Source organism: Meleagris gallopavo, chromosome 1 (genome assembly GCF_000146605.3).
Source record: "Meleagris gallopavo isolate NT-WF06-2002-E0010 breed Aviagen turkey brand Nicholas breeding stock chromosome 1, Turkey_5.1, whole genome shotgun sequence".
NCBI classification, from domain to species: domain Eukaryota; kingdom Metazoa; phylum Chordata; class Aves; order Galliformes; family Phasianidae; genus Meleagris; species Meleagris gallopavo.
Genome location: NC_015011.2, coordinates 133075687 through 133088599, shown reverse-complemented (window position 1 = coordinate 133088599; position 12913 = coordinate 133075687). Strand labels below are relative to the sequence as shown.

Genomic DNA, 12913 nt, shown 5'->3' with positions numbered 1-12913 from the left:
TTTAATATTGGATTGTATTAAAGACTTCAAACAGGAAGGAACATCATGTGGATTCTTGAAGTCCTTTAAGTTGGTCAGCTTAATCAAAAGATACAGAAGTGCAGTGCCAGTTTTGTCTCTGCTGTTATGAACTGAAGATTTTAAAATATTGAACTGTATCTCAGCAGATTTTTTTCTTTCACTATAATGAATTCAAGTAGTCTTTCATGTTAGATGGGTGCCTAAATTGTGGTAATTGTAAATGAAGGTTAGAGAATCACATTAAGATTGTCATGAGATCATGTCCTGTGATATCATGGGAAAACAGCTAATGCTAGAGATTGGAATGAGTGTGATGTGTGTGGATATTAATATAGATACTAGAGGTGTTGACATATTATATTGTAAGAAGCTGCCTTTTAACCTTTATTAATTTTGGATACAACTACTGCTTTTGAATTTTGTTTGTGTTTGACTTGGTCTAGTAAATTTTTGTGGCAGCACAACTGTGAGGTCCTGCTTGGACATCTGGCAACACTTTCTTTTTGAAGGCAGATTATAGTTGTGTTTTAAGCAGGATGAAGTTTGCTTAAACTGTACTGATGTTGCAAATCAGATTTTCATTCTTCTCTCACATTCCTCCTTTCCAATTTTTGTTTATTGTTTAAGAGCTCTCTCATGTACAGTACTTCATCTTCAGAGGATACTGGAAGTCCTATTTCTTGGTACTGGTAATTGCATGTTCCTTCTTGTACCTAGAAGTTTTGTGTGTCTTTCTTGAATCTAAGTGTTCTGTGGTTGCACAGCTTCATGGCCAAAGTTTATAAAACATCTCTTGAAAAGATCACTAATAAGCAAAAGTAAATTTACGTAGCTTTTTTTTTTCTTTTTTTTTTTTCCACTGATAGTAGCTAGAGAGTATTTTATCTGTTTTAGGTGCACAATTATTTTTGGAGTAGCCTCTCAGAAATTAGGCTCAGCACACTTAATTTTCTGCTGTGTCATGCAGCTACGTGAGCACCCTGTTCAATTGTAAAATGAAAATGCACGCGACAGTACAAGATTAATTTCTTTCTTAGCCTGTTTGGGAGTAGCTAATGTCTGGTTGTTTCATTTCTTACAGCTATCAGCCAATAGTGGATTACATAGATGCACAATTTGAAGCCTATCTCCAAGAAGAACTGAAAATTAAACGTTCTATATTTAACTACCATGATACTCGCATCCATGTGTGCCTCTACATCATTTCACCTACAGGCCATTCCCTAAAGACTCTAGATTTGTTAACCATGAAAAGTCTAGACAGCAAGGTAAGACTTTGAAACAGCTCCTTAGGACTTGTTCTGTTTTCTGACTCATCTTGCAGCTTGTAAGTCTGCTACCAACTCTTCGTTCCAAATCTGTGTGATTGGTTTTAGGCGATTGTATTTTGTTTGCTTGTTTTTTAACTTCAGAACCACTTAGTTCAACAAAAAGTTTACAGTTCATCACTTATTTATTCACAAATGGGAAGAACACAGGGAAACAATCTCTTAACATCTTACTGGTTGGATAGGATACCTTCCATGAGTATTGTAATGTTTCTAATGAAGTTTGTAGTTTCTAGTTCACTATCAAGTTTTGAGGCTGCTGGAAAATTTGCATATAGAAAACTTTGCAGTTGTAAATAGCTGAAGAGGTGAGTGCTGTGAGCTCCACTAGCCTGACTTTTCTATGATGGTCTGTGTTAATATTTTAAACTACACGTATTGATTAATTTTGCAATCATTAAAATAGTTTCTAGTGATTATTTGCACTTTCTAAATTCTTACGATTCTTCTTAGAATGGGTTTGTGTGAATTGGAAAAACTAAATATTTGAGCCATTTTAAGAAATCTTGTTTGATAAAAGAAGAGAGAAGAATTCTTCTATTTTCTGTTAAAATGTTAAGAATTTAGAATACTGCAGTGTTTGTTCTTATTGCCTTTTAGTTTGTGTTTCACTGTCAGCATGTTCTTTTTCCTGTACATGAGGCATAAGTGTACTTCTTAACATGTAGACACCTTCAAATATACTTAAATAAATGTGCCAAATACCAACCAATAATAATTTCAAGTATAAATATTTTTTTCATTCTCTATAGCATAATGGAGCAACAGATGCTTTGACATTAATGTGAGGTGTTACATTACAATTGTAGTTTAGAAAAATAGTATGTTTTCTAAGTGTGAGGGAAGAAAGCCATACTTTGCATATTCTGGATATGAAGGATGATCAAGGGGCTGAATTTGGTGCTAGCACACAGCAAAACTATGTGCATAGATAAAGAAAAACCTTTATCACAGTGGCTTTTTGTGGTTGTCTTAGTTGAACTACTATTAAACTACTTTTTGAAGTTAAACTTCAGTAAGTCTGCTCTGCTGTTTGAAAGAAGCAGTCTCAGCTGCTCCTTCACATTGTGCACGCTTAAGTGTTTTCCTCAGTCAGTCTCCTGGATGAGGGGACTGATTTCAACTGAAAACTAAAGATTTTTGCCTAGTTAGGAAACTGAAAAGTAATCTGTCTCCTTGTAGAGCTGTGCAGATTTTAGTTCTGCCTAGAAAGGAGGTGCTGCACACAAGGGGAGAAGATGAAGACTGCTACTTTAGTTCAAGTGTTGACATTTTATGTGGGGTTGAAGTGATTCTGTATTAACGGCCTATGGAATTCAGAATTCAGCTTTGTGCAGTGGGAGTTGTGATTTGAGAAGAAGCTGAAAGGAGTTAGCTGGTGCCCAAGTGAGCAGCAGGCATAGATGGAAGCACTGGGACTTGGAGCACATCTGGATGTGGTCCAGCTCAATATAGTTCAAGTCTCCTGTTAGTACAGTTCAGTGCATGCTTTCAATTAGTGTTGTTCTTGGATGAAAGTACTGAGATACTAGTTGTCAAGTAAACCTTAGGAGCTGCAAGTAGAAATAAGTCTTGTTTAACAGTTTGAAAAGGCTCTTTCTGTTGCTTATCTAAAGCCACGGTAGTACTGCTTTAACAGGCACTGGTTTAACAGGTATGATTTAACATCAGTATTGATAACTAGACTTAGTTTGCAGTGATCTTGCTTTTGTTTTGTTACTTGTCTCCACAGCAGTGTTTCCTTCCTATTCATTACCAATCTCTCCTAGTTAGAAGGGCCTGTAATCCTTTTATGTTGAGAAGGCGGAGTGAAGATTAATTAAAGTCTGAGGATTCTTCCATCCATTTTTAAAGCTGTGCAGTGGAAAACCTAGATCAGTGTACCTCAGCCAATTTAGCAGAAGCTTTGGATTTCTACTTAGCTGTATCAAATTGTTTATACAATCTTAGGTTATATCAGTCATCAAAATAATATATGTAGCATTTTGATTTAACCACATGTATCCTTAGGCTGCACGTGCTACATTATTAATGAATATCACCAGTTAATCTTAGAAGTCATACTTTAGTGTTAGTATGAGGAAACTGGTGAGGCAGGAGCCCTAGAGGCAGGAAGACAAAGTGAACGAGGGTAAGAAACTTCTAGCTTAAAAAATAAAGTGGTTTGTTTTAATGATACTGATTTTGAGGTTTTTTTTTTTTTCCCCTGAAATTGTAACACCATTTGTTTTATCTAGAATTAGGGGGACTGCACCAAATTCACTTCCTTGACATACTTCTGAAATATTGATGAGCTAGGCGTTACATATATCTGCTTTACAAGCACTTGTTAGCACAGCTAAGTTATCTTTCTAGGGAGGTTGTTTATTTGACTCAATGCTTACTATTACTTTTTCCTGCCCTCCTGACACAGGAAAGTTTTCTTGAAGTCTTTTGCTGTCTTTGCAGTCTCAGAAAAATTACTGAATGGAGTCTTGAAAGTTCATGCTGTGGAAATTCCATTCAAGCAGAATAGTCAGAACAATACAAAATGGGGTGTGTGTGTGTCTTTCTTCCTTCTTTTTTTTTTTTTTGTGTGTGTGTGTCTGTAATCAAGGAACCATCCAGAACTCTCTAATTCAGTGAAATCTGGAAGAATTGCAGTGATCCACCAGAATTTTGAACATTAATTCTCGGTATCCTGTTCTGAAAGGGGTGGTAGGAAGGTCATAAATACTCAATTATTCTTAAGAGTACTGAGTTACTGTCATAACTATTTTAGCAGATAGGTCAACTTACAGCATTAGGATTGAATTTAGAATTCTGAGTAACTACTGCAACAACTTGGAGGTGAGATTCTTCAGCAGGTACATGTCAAACTCACAGCTCTGCTAGTGGAGTAAGAGCTATGGGTGACAGTAATGAAAAGGGCTTTGTTTTACCCGAAGGGAAGCTGAGGTATTGGCAGCCTTTTCTCTGTGCATTTAACTTCTCAACTTTTAATACTTGACATGTCCCCCACTGCTATAAACCAAAAATTCCATTTTTTAAACAGAGATATAAATACTTCATGACATTTTGGTAATAAGTAAGTATTGCTGTTCTTTTGGGTGATACACTGTATGAGGTCTCCTTCCTAATTCTTTTCTCAGAGTTAGTTATGAGGAATTAAATAAAGTGTTACTGTTTTCAAGTGGTGGCAGTGAATATATTTTAATGATTTGTGAAGTTTTCTTTGGTTATTGTTGAAATGAATCAGATATTGATGGAAAAGTTTAGACTGCAAGGGTAGTTTTGAAGACTTACGACCAAAGAAATTTGTTAATGTTGTCTCAAAATTGTTGTCTTACAGATTTTGTGTATTTTGTCATTAATAGGTGAACATTATACCACTTATAGGCAAAGCAGACAGCATTTCTAAAACAGAACTGCAGCAATTCAAGAGGAAACTCATTACTGAATTAGTTAGCAATGGTATCCAGATATACCAGTTTCCAACTGACGATGAAGTCGTTTCTCAAATTAATACTATCATGAATGTAAGTAAATGGAAGTAATGTCAATATTTCAGTATTAAAGCATCACTGTAACACTGATTCATGCCTGTTCTTCCATGGCTATGTTGAGGGTTATGGTTTTGTATTTTTTACAAGTTGGTTATTTATTTTCTCTTTCTTTAAATGGCTCCCATGCTTTCGGGCTTCCCCATCCCCCCAGGTTTCCCTGTCCCTTTGCTGTTGATGCTGCTTGTTTTAGGAGGCTGTTTGTTTTCTCGTTCTGGAAAGAGGATCTTACTCATAAATACTTTCCCTTTTTCTGGATGTTTAATATACACCTACTAACATAGATAAACTGATTTGCTCTTTTCCATAGTGAATAGTATCCTACATGTTTTAGAGAAGGTAGTCAGGTGACTCATTTCTCCAATTTGCTCTGTTCTTTTTGTCTGCAGAACTCTTTTCTGTTTGCTTTTTCCTTTTTCCTTTTTTTTTTTTTTTTTTTTTGTTTGTTGTTGTTGTTACTTTTCCTTCCATATCAGGACAGGTTATCTTTAAGAATCACAAAGTCAGGTGCACACCAAGCTTTTTTACTGTTGTACTTTCAGATCTACCTTGTCAGCTTAAACTGAGCCTGTGAAGCTAGACCTGGGTGTTTTGAGCATTCTATGTGTATTTGCTCCTTGTGTGGTAGATTTTTTTACCCTTTGTTTATTTTTGCATTGCTTGCTTTTCAGTTCTTACGTAAGAACACTGAGAGATAAGGCTGTGTTGGTGTGACTCTTGCAGGGGCATTTACCTTTTGCTGTAGTGGGAAGTACAGAAGTGGTGAAAATTGGAAACAAAATGGTGAAAGCTCGTCAGTACCCTTGGGGCATTGTACAAGGTAAATGAATTCTCAAGTGTATAACAGTGGTGGCTAATAACAACCTCTATGAATATCAGTGAATCTTATAATTAAAAAAGACCATAAAAATATGCAGGTCATTCTGCAAGTAATGTGTCATGTTTTATTTTGTTGGCTTACAATGTAAGAGGCAAATGTTGGTAGGATAGCAGTAGAGGTTGAACCCTCCTGCCAGTATTCATTTGCATTTTATTGCCATGTGATACATGGCAGCAGAGGGGCAGTCTGAAACAATGGCATCTGACATGGAAATACGCATGAAGCAAAGGGCTGTCATTGAATTCCTCCATGCAGATTCATCAACACTTGCTGAACACTGCTGGATACCACAATGGTGGATGTGAGCAATGAGGTGGTGAATGCTGCATTTCAGCAATAGCAGCAGCAACGTGAAAGACAAATCGTGTTCTGAATGGCCAAGCACAGCAGTTCTCCACAAGATGCAGAGCATTTCAATTAGCTCATCCATGTAAATTGGTAGACTATGACCAGGGAAATGTACATGGAGCTGAGTATCAGCTTCAGTGATGGTGGCAGTATTGGAATAACACAAAATGTGCGCCCTGTGGGTCCCACAAATGCTCAAACAGGGACAGAAAGAACACGGTATGCAAGTTTGTTAGGACCTACTGAACCAATACTAGGCTTAAAGTGACAGTTTCCTGGGTCACATCATTACTTGTTATGAGATGTGGTGCCACTGCTATGAGCCAGAGTCAAAACAGCAATCCATAGAGTGGTGACGTGAATTCCCTATCAAAGAGAAAGTTCAAGACACAGCGGGTAAAGTGATGTGCAGTGTCTTTTCAATAGGAAAGGGTTGTTCCTTCTGGATTTCCTGGAGCCTGGGCAAACCATCAACTGACGGCTACATTACAATTGCTGACTAAGCTGAAACCTTGAACTTCTAGAGAAAAAGATAACCACACCTATCATATAGTCCAGATTTGGTTCCTTCTGACTTCCATCTGTTTACGCGGACGAAAGATGGACTGCATGGGCAACATTTTCTTAGCAACTGCCATTACAGCAGCTGTGAAGCAGTGAGTCACCTCGGCTGATGTAGATTTTTACAAGCATGGCACATAGGGTCTTATTTATAGCTGGTGAAAATGCATAGCAACTGGTGGTATCTATGTTGAAAAAGAGTGTTTTGTAGCTGAGAATGGGTTCTATCAAATAGTGTTATTGTATTTGTTGTCTTTTCCATGGAAATAAATAAAACTCGTTACTTTTGGAGTGACCTGCATATTTTTATGGTCTTTTTTAATTGTAAGATTCATTGATATTCATACGAGCTGTTATTAGCGATTACTGTCATATCAATTGTATTTTGTATAAGCAGCTTAGAGAATTTAGAAATTCATATTTGAAGTATGCAGTAACTGGTAGTTCCAACCATCAATGCTTTCCTGGAATCAAGCCATGTGATGCTGTATGTGATATTTGGGTTGGTTGATATTATGGCAGTGCCTGTAGCACTACCAGATTGTAAAGTTTTCTGATTGTCAGAAGAGAAAAAGAGAAATTAATAGTTGCTCAATTCAAATGTGAAATCAGGACATACTGGAACATGTTCAGTGGTACATACGGTTAGTGTTTCACTGTGTATATTAGAAATCACAAGAAAGTGCAGGAGGTATAAGAAATACAGATCCTTTTTCCTGGAAGTGTAATCAGTAAACACAATAGAAGGATCTCAATGCTATTTAAAATATATTTTGACAGTTTCTATGCTTGTGTATGATGATCTCTCTTTTAACTCATTAGTGGAAAATGAGAACCACTGTGACTTTGTGAAGCTCCGTGAGATGCTTATTTGCACAAATATGGAAGATTTAATAGAGCAGACTCACACACGCCATTATGAGCTGTACAGGCGCTGCAGACTGCAGGAGATGGGCTTCAGAGACATTGATCCTGAGAACAAGCCAGTAAGGTAAGAGTCTTATTGTACGTTAAGTTCTTTACAGAGAGAGTGGTGAGGTGCTGGAACAGGCTGCCCAGAGAGGTTGTGGATGCCCCGTCCCTGGAGGTGTTCAAGGCCCGATTGGATGGGGCCCTGTGCAGCCTGGTCTAGTATTAAATGGGGAGGTTTGGGTGGCCCTGCATGTGGCAGGGGGTTGGAGATTCATGATCCTTGAGGTCCTTTCCAACCCTGGTCATTCTGTGATTCTTTGATAGAGCACTGGCTTTCCAATTTCATTCATTTCATATTTGACTGTATCAGCACAATGCCAAACAAGGTTCATAGTTAGAACAGTTCTTATGAGAGAGAATGTTTATATGCTATTATTTTTTTCTAAATCAGTGTAAGTACATACTGTTCATTCATTTATCTTTGTGGAGCACTATATGAGTTTATATGAGCATTGCTTTTACAGGCATACAAGCTCTATTTCTGAAATACATCTGTTTTATAAAAAAAACTTGAGAATTTTAATTTTCACTATGGAGAATATCCATTTTTCACAGGTGTGTACACTGTATGCCTTTTGGAATGTTACCATTATAGAAATAATGCTGTTTTACTTTTTCTCTAATAATTGCCTGATTCAAGCAATGGTCTGGCTGCACTTGAAATTCAGGAGGAGTTGAAGCAAAAACTTTTACAAAATTATTGTTTACACTGTTGACTTTCTTCATTATCTTCTGTAATAACAAACATTTAGCCTTTTTGGGTCAAAATATCTTTTATTATACTGTAGGAAGTTGTTCCAGAGTAGAGTAAAGCAAAGGCTTAGAGACACTCAGCTGTTCCATGCAGTAAAGCTGTTTTCTGTAGGAAATATTTCTAATTTCTACATCCAGTTTGTTTAATCTGTTATTTTCAAATCCTTCCTCTCTTTCTTCCAACTTCCTTTGGTCATTTCATTTGTAGAGCTGTATTTTGTAAGTGTGCATCCTGACGAGGAGAAGCTGATGCTTTGGGTATCTTCAAAGTCTTCATGATTTAACAGAGTGCTGTTACTGCACAGTCACTGTGGAAAATACCAACTTAAACCAGGCATGAAAACAAAGTATGGATTTGCATTAAAAACAGTTTCAAATACTTGGAACCAATTGGATTTTTAACTTGTTTCACATAGCAATTCAGAACGTATTTAAGTGTTCTGGTAGAAATAGCTTCCCTTCAGATTGTTTTTAGTGGCTCAAATTCTTTGCTTTCAGCTTTACTTTGTGCAGAAGTTCTAAAGAAGTTGCAGTTACTCTAAATCGGTAGTGTTGATGGAGCAACATTTCTTTCACTTTCACTAGGTCTGATTTCTATATTGTTCAAAGTGATCATTAAATAAGAAGAATGCATCAAGGAGGATGCTGGACATGGGCACTTCTTTGTGAAATCTTAATGCCAAGGCGTGCTTAAAGAGCAGTTCATTTAGATCTTAAGCTGACCATGAATCACTGTGACATTTCTCTTGACTTAAAAAGAAAGGAATAAATCCTTTTCATACATAGAGACCAAAGGTGAATGAGGCTTAAAGCCCACTGTAAGTGACCATAGACTTTTCATTGGGTTTGAGAACACACACTAACAGCTGATACCTTATTTTCTTTGTCAAAGGAAAGCATATAGATTTGTTCATGAGGATATTGAATGCAGTACCTTTTACTTTCCTGAACTTGAATTTCACAACGTGCAGCCATTTCAAACTAAGAATTCTTAAATTAAAAGAAATAATATCCACAGAACTGTATTTTTTTCCACAAATACAAGAGTTGTCTTTGCAGAACCCTTAAACAATTGATACTTTGTTAACAACATAAAATAGCAAGGTGCTCTGCTTTGACATCAGAATGTCGTAGTATTTTACGTGTTAGAAGTTGATTTAGTGAAGTTATAGGAAAGATTACTTCCCTCTGGTGAGTAATTTTTATGCATGGGACACTAAATGTCAGCTTATTAAGAGTACTGGGGCAAGACAATACTCTTTAAGAATTAGTTTTGGCAAATCGCATCTGTTGGAAATATAACTATTTTTGGAAGGATAAGAGTAGTATTGCATGCAAATCCAGCAACATAAACTTTTTCCCAGGTTGACAGAGAGAAGAAGAAATGAGTGGGACCGGATCTAGGATGTGTATTTGTCCCTTAGTTGTGTGCCATGGTGAAAGACACTGAGATCTGAAAGGGAAGGCATTTGGTCATTTGTGAGAGACATTTTATGATACCATAAAAAGGGAAGAGAATATAGGAGATCTGTATGTGACAGAATTAGTAACCTCATCCAGAAGGTGCTTTATGAAACTGCTGATGGAACCATGAAGTGCTCAGCATGTGATGAAAAAACATCACTTTCCATAGAGGAAGCTCAATGGTTTTTGTTTTTCTGACTTGCAGATTTAAGTTTCTGTCAGAATAGGGGCTATTTGTCCTTTAATATGTTTACAGTTATATACTCAGGAATTGCAAGAGGTTTAGTTTTAGTCTATAAATAATACAAATAGCAGTATATGACTGAGTGTTAGAATTTCATGTCTTATATAAATAGTGATCTGAATTCATATTGAAAAGTCACATTTTATGCCTGTGATGTAGCTGCCTACATGCTGAATTTGATAATCTGAGTTGGATTGTTTTATGAGAAATTTAGGAACTGTTACAGCACTGATGTTTGTAGCATTTAAACATTGACACTTGAAAGAGGTAACGTGCCCTATCTTTTGGCATGATGTACAAAAGCTACTTGTGGACTTGTACAACTCTTTTGGATTTAAAAATACAATAGTAGTTTATTCATCCAAAATTGTATGCCAGTGCAAATCAACATCAGAATTCTTGGATTTTCAGGTACCTTCCGAGATAGGTTACAGTTGGACATCCATAAAGGCTTCAACTCTTCCATGTGGGAAAAAAAGCCCAAACCATTATTGAATTTTATTTTTTATGGGATACCTGAAGACCTCTTTTTTTGTGTGTTTGTGTGTGTGTGTGTGTGCGCGTGTGTGTGTGTGTGTGTGTTGTCTAGTCCTGCCATTTTGATGGTCTAGCTACTTCCACTAGGGAATCTTAGACTGAAAAGTTGTCAACCTCCTAGATTCAAATCATTCTCAGCAAGAGATGACTGCTGAGATGCCTAGAACAGAGAAATTTGGGACCGTAAGAAACAGCAATCTAGATATCAAGACTGACTGCTGCAAGCCAAACAAACGTCAAAATATGTATGTGTCTGGAAAGCTTAGATGTTTGCAGGGGAGGAGAGGACTATTACATTATTGAATTTGGGCATTTTGTTAGTCCACTTTTTGATTGCAAACTGTGTTATTGCCTCAGGGAGAGCTCTTGGTTTGGAAAGAAGAAAACTGATAGGCAAGAGTCTGTTGAAAAAAGGTTGATATTTGGGCTGTTTGCTTGCATGTTCTGATTCTCTGATGTTAATTATTCTCTAGTGTAGTTGTTTTTCTGTGTTCAGAATGCTTCAGTTTCTCAGTATGTGAAGAACCTTTTCTTATTCCTCCCTAAAACTGGAATATTCAAACTTTGCAGTTCTAAAACAAAAACGTTTATTTTCAGTCTGTTTTAAGGATGAAAGAACAGGAAGGATTCAATAAGAAGTTCCCATGTAGAGGAACGTTGATATGATTCAAATTGTCTTTTCTAAGGAAGGAAAACAACCTATCTAAAAGTCTATTAGACTTCCTCAGAAAGTCCCCTGGAATTGGAGTTCATCTGGCCAAGTGTTGATCCTTGCATTTGAACTAAATACTTTAACCTCTGTATGGGAAGACTGAACTCCAGCCAAAATACATGTTTCTTCAAGCCTTTGTTGGGAAAATGGTAATTATTTACATCTGCCACGTCCTAAATGTTGCTTCATATCAACATAGTGCACTGAGTCAAGGGACTGTGCTAGTGCTACCTGCTACTAGTTAATGTTCACGTTCTTTTTTATGATACGCTTTCACTGATATTGAAATGTTACATTGCAAGTTCCAGGAATATTTTTCAAACTTGAAAATTGTTTTAAGTTTTAAATGAACATACTGCAAAACAGTTTGAGTGTCTTTCTTATCCAGAGACAACAAAACACACAACAGTTGTGTTCCACCAAGCTATGAATTTCACTTCAGTTAGAGTCTTAGTTTATGAACAGATTGTGCCTGATTTGCATCTTTATTTTTGGACTTCCATGTTCTAAGCCTTATGCAAATAAGAAAACTATATGTGACAGCTTTTCTCCTGTAGAAAGGTAGGTGATAAGTGTTGTTAGGAGTCATGTAACGGGTTAATAAAACATATGCTTTCTTCACAGAGTACAAGGTATAAAATTATTGAGATCCAACCAAGAAGAATGAGAGAATGCATGATGATTTTATTTTTTAATTAATTTTTCATAGTTTTTAAACATGTAATTTGATTGTGAGGTAAACCCAGTGTCTGCAATTAGTCTGTCTTTCTGATATCAAGACTTCTCCTTTACTGATTTTTATCTGATAAACTAGCTTAGACTGAGTCTGAAGATGTCCACATACTGAAATAAAGATGCAACTGCAGCATGTTAGTTTAGATGAGTTTTTTGCTTTAGCTTTTTTGCTGTATTACACCCAAGGCAGAGTGCTTGCTAGCAGAACTGACACACAGCGAGGCTGCTGGCACTTGAATAACCTGTGCTGTAGCTTTATTGTTATTGCATGTGCTGTCTGAACTCAAAGGTAGTGTGAAAACCATGTCTGCATTTCAAGTGGCAGATACAATGCTAGGATCTACATTGATTTAAAACAAAAACAAAAACAACAACAACAAATCGAACTGAAGCAGAATGTTGTTCTGCTGAACTCATTTGGTTGCAAAGTATTCAGGGATGCAACGAGGAAGGCTAAAGCCCGTCTGGAGTTGAATCTAGCTAAAGTGATAAAGGATAATAAAAAAGGCTTCTTCAAGTATGTTAATAGCAAAAGGAAAACTAGAGAGAATGTGGGCCCCTTACTAAGTGAGGGGGGGTTCTGGTAACGGGGGATGCTGAGAAGGCAGAGATACTGAATGCCTTCTTTACTTCCGTCTTCAGTGAAAAGGCTCTCCCCGCAGGAATCCCACACCCTGGAGGTTAGTGAGAGGGTCTGGGGAATGGGAGACTTCCCTTTAGTCAGGAAAGAGGACGTGCGTGAGCGCCTAGGCAGTACTAAGGTCCACAAGTCCATGGGACCTGATGGGGTGCATCCACGTGTGCTGAGGGAGCTGG

General features: G+C 37.1%; 1 protein-coding gene across 3 annotated transcripts in view; it reads left to right on the top strand.

The window, feature by feature from the left end:
* Positions 1-12913, top strand: part of SEPTIN10 (septin 10) — a 29022-nt gene that overhangs the window by 8555 nt on the left and 7554 nt on the right. For 2 of the 3 annotated variants that reach the window (XM_031557669.1, XM_010728292.2), the window contains exons 4-7: positions 1103-1289; positions 4706-4867; positions 5615-5711; positions 7503-7671. In XM_031557669.1, coding sequence (XP_031413529.1) covers positions 1103-1289; positions 4706-4867; positions 5615-5711; positions 7503-7671 — 615 coding nt within the window. Of the gene's footprint in view, positions 1-648; positions 705-1102; positions 1290-4705; positions 4868-5614; positions 5712-7502; positions 7672-12913 lie in introns of all 3 variants that reach the window. The other variant, XM_019623432.2, reaches the window with a different exon arrangement.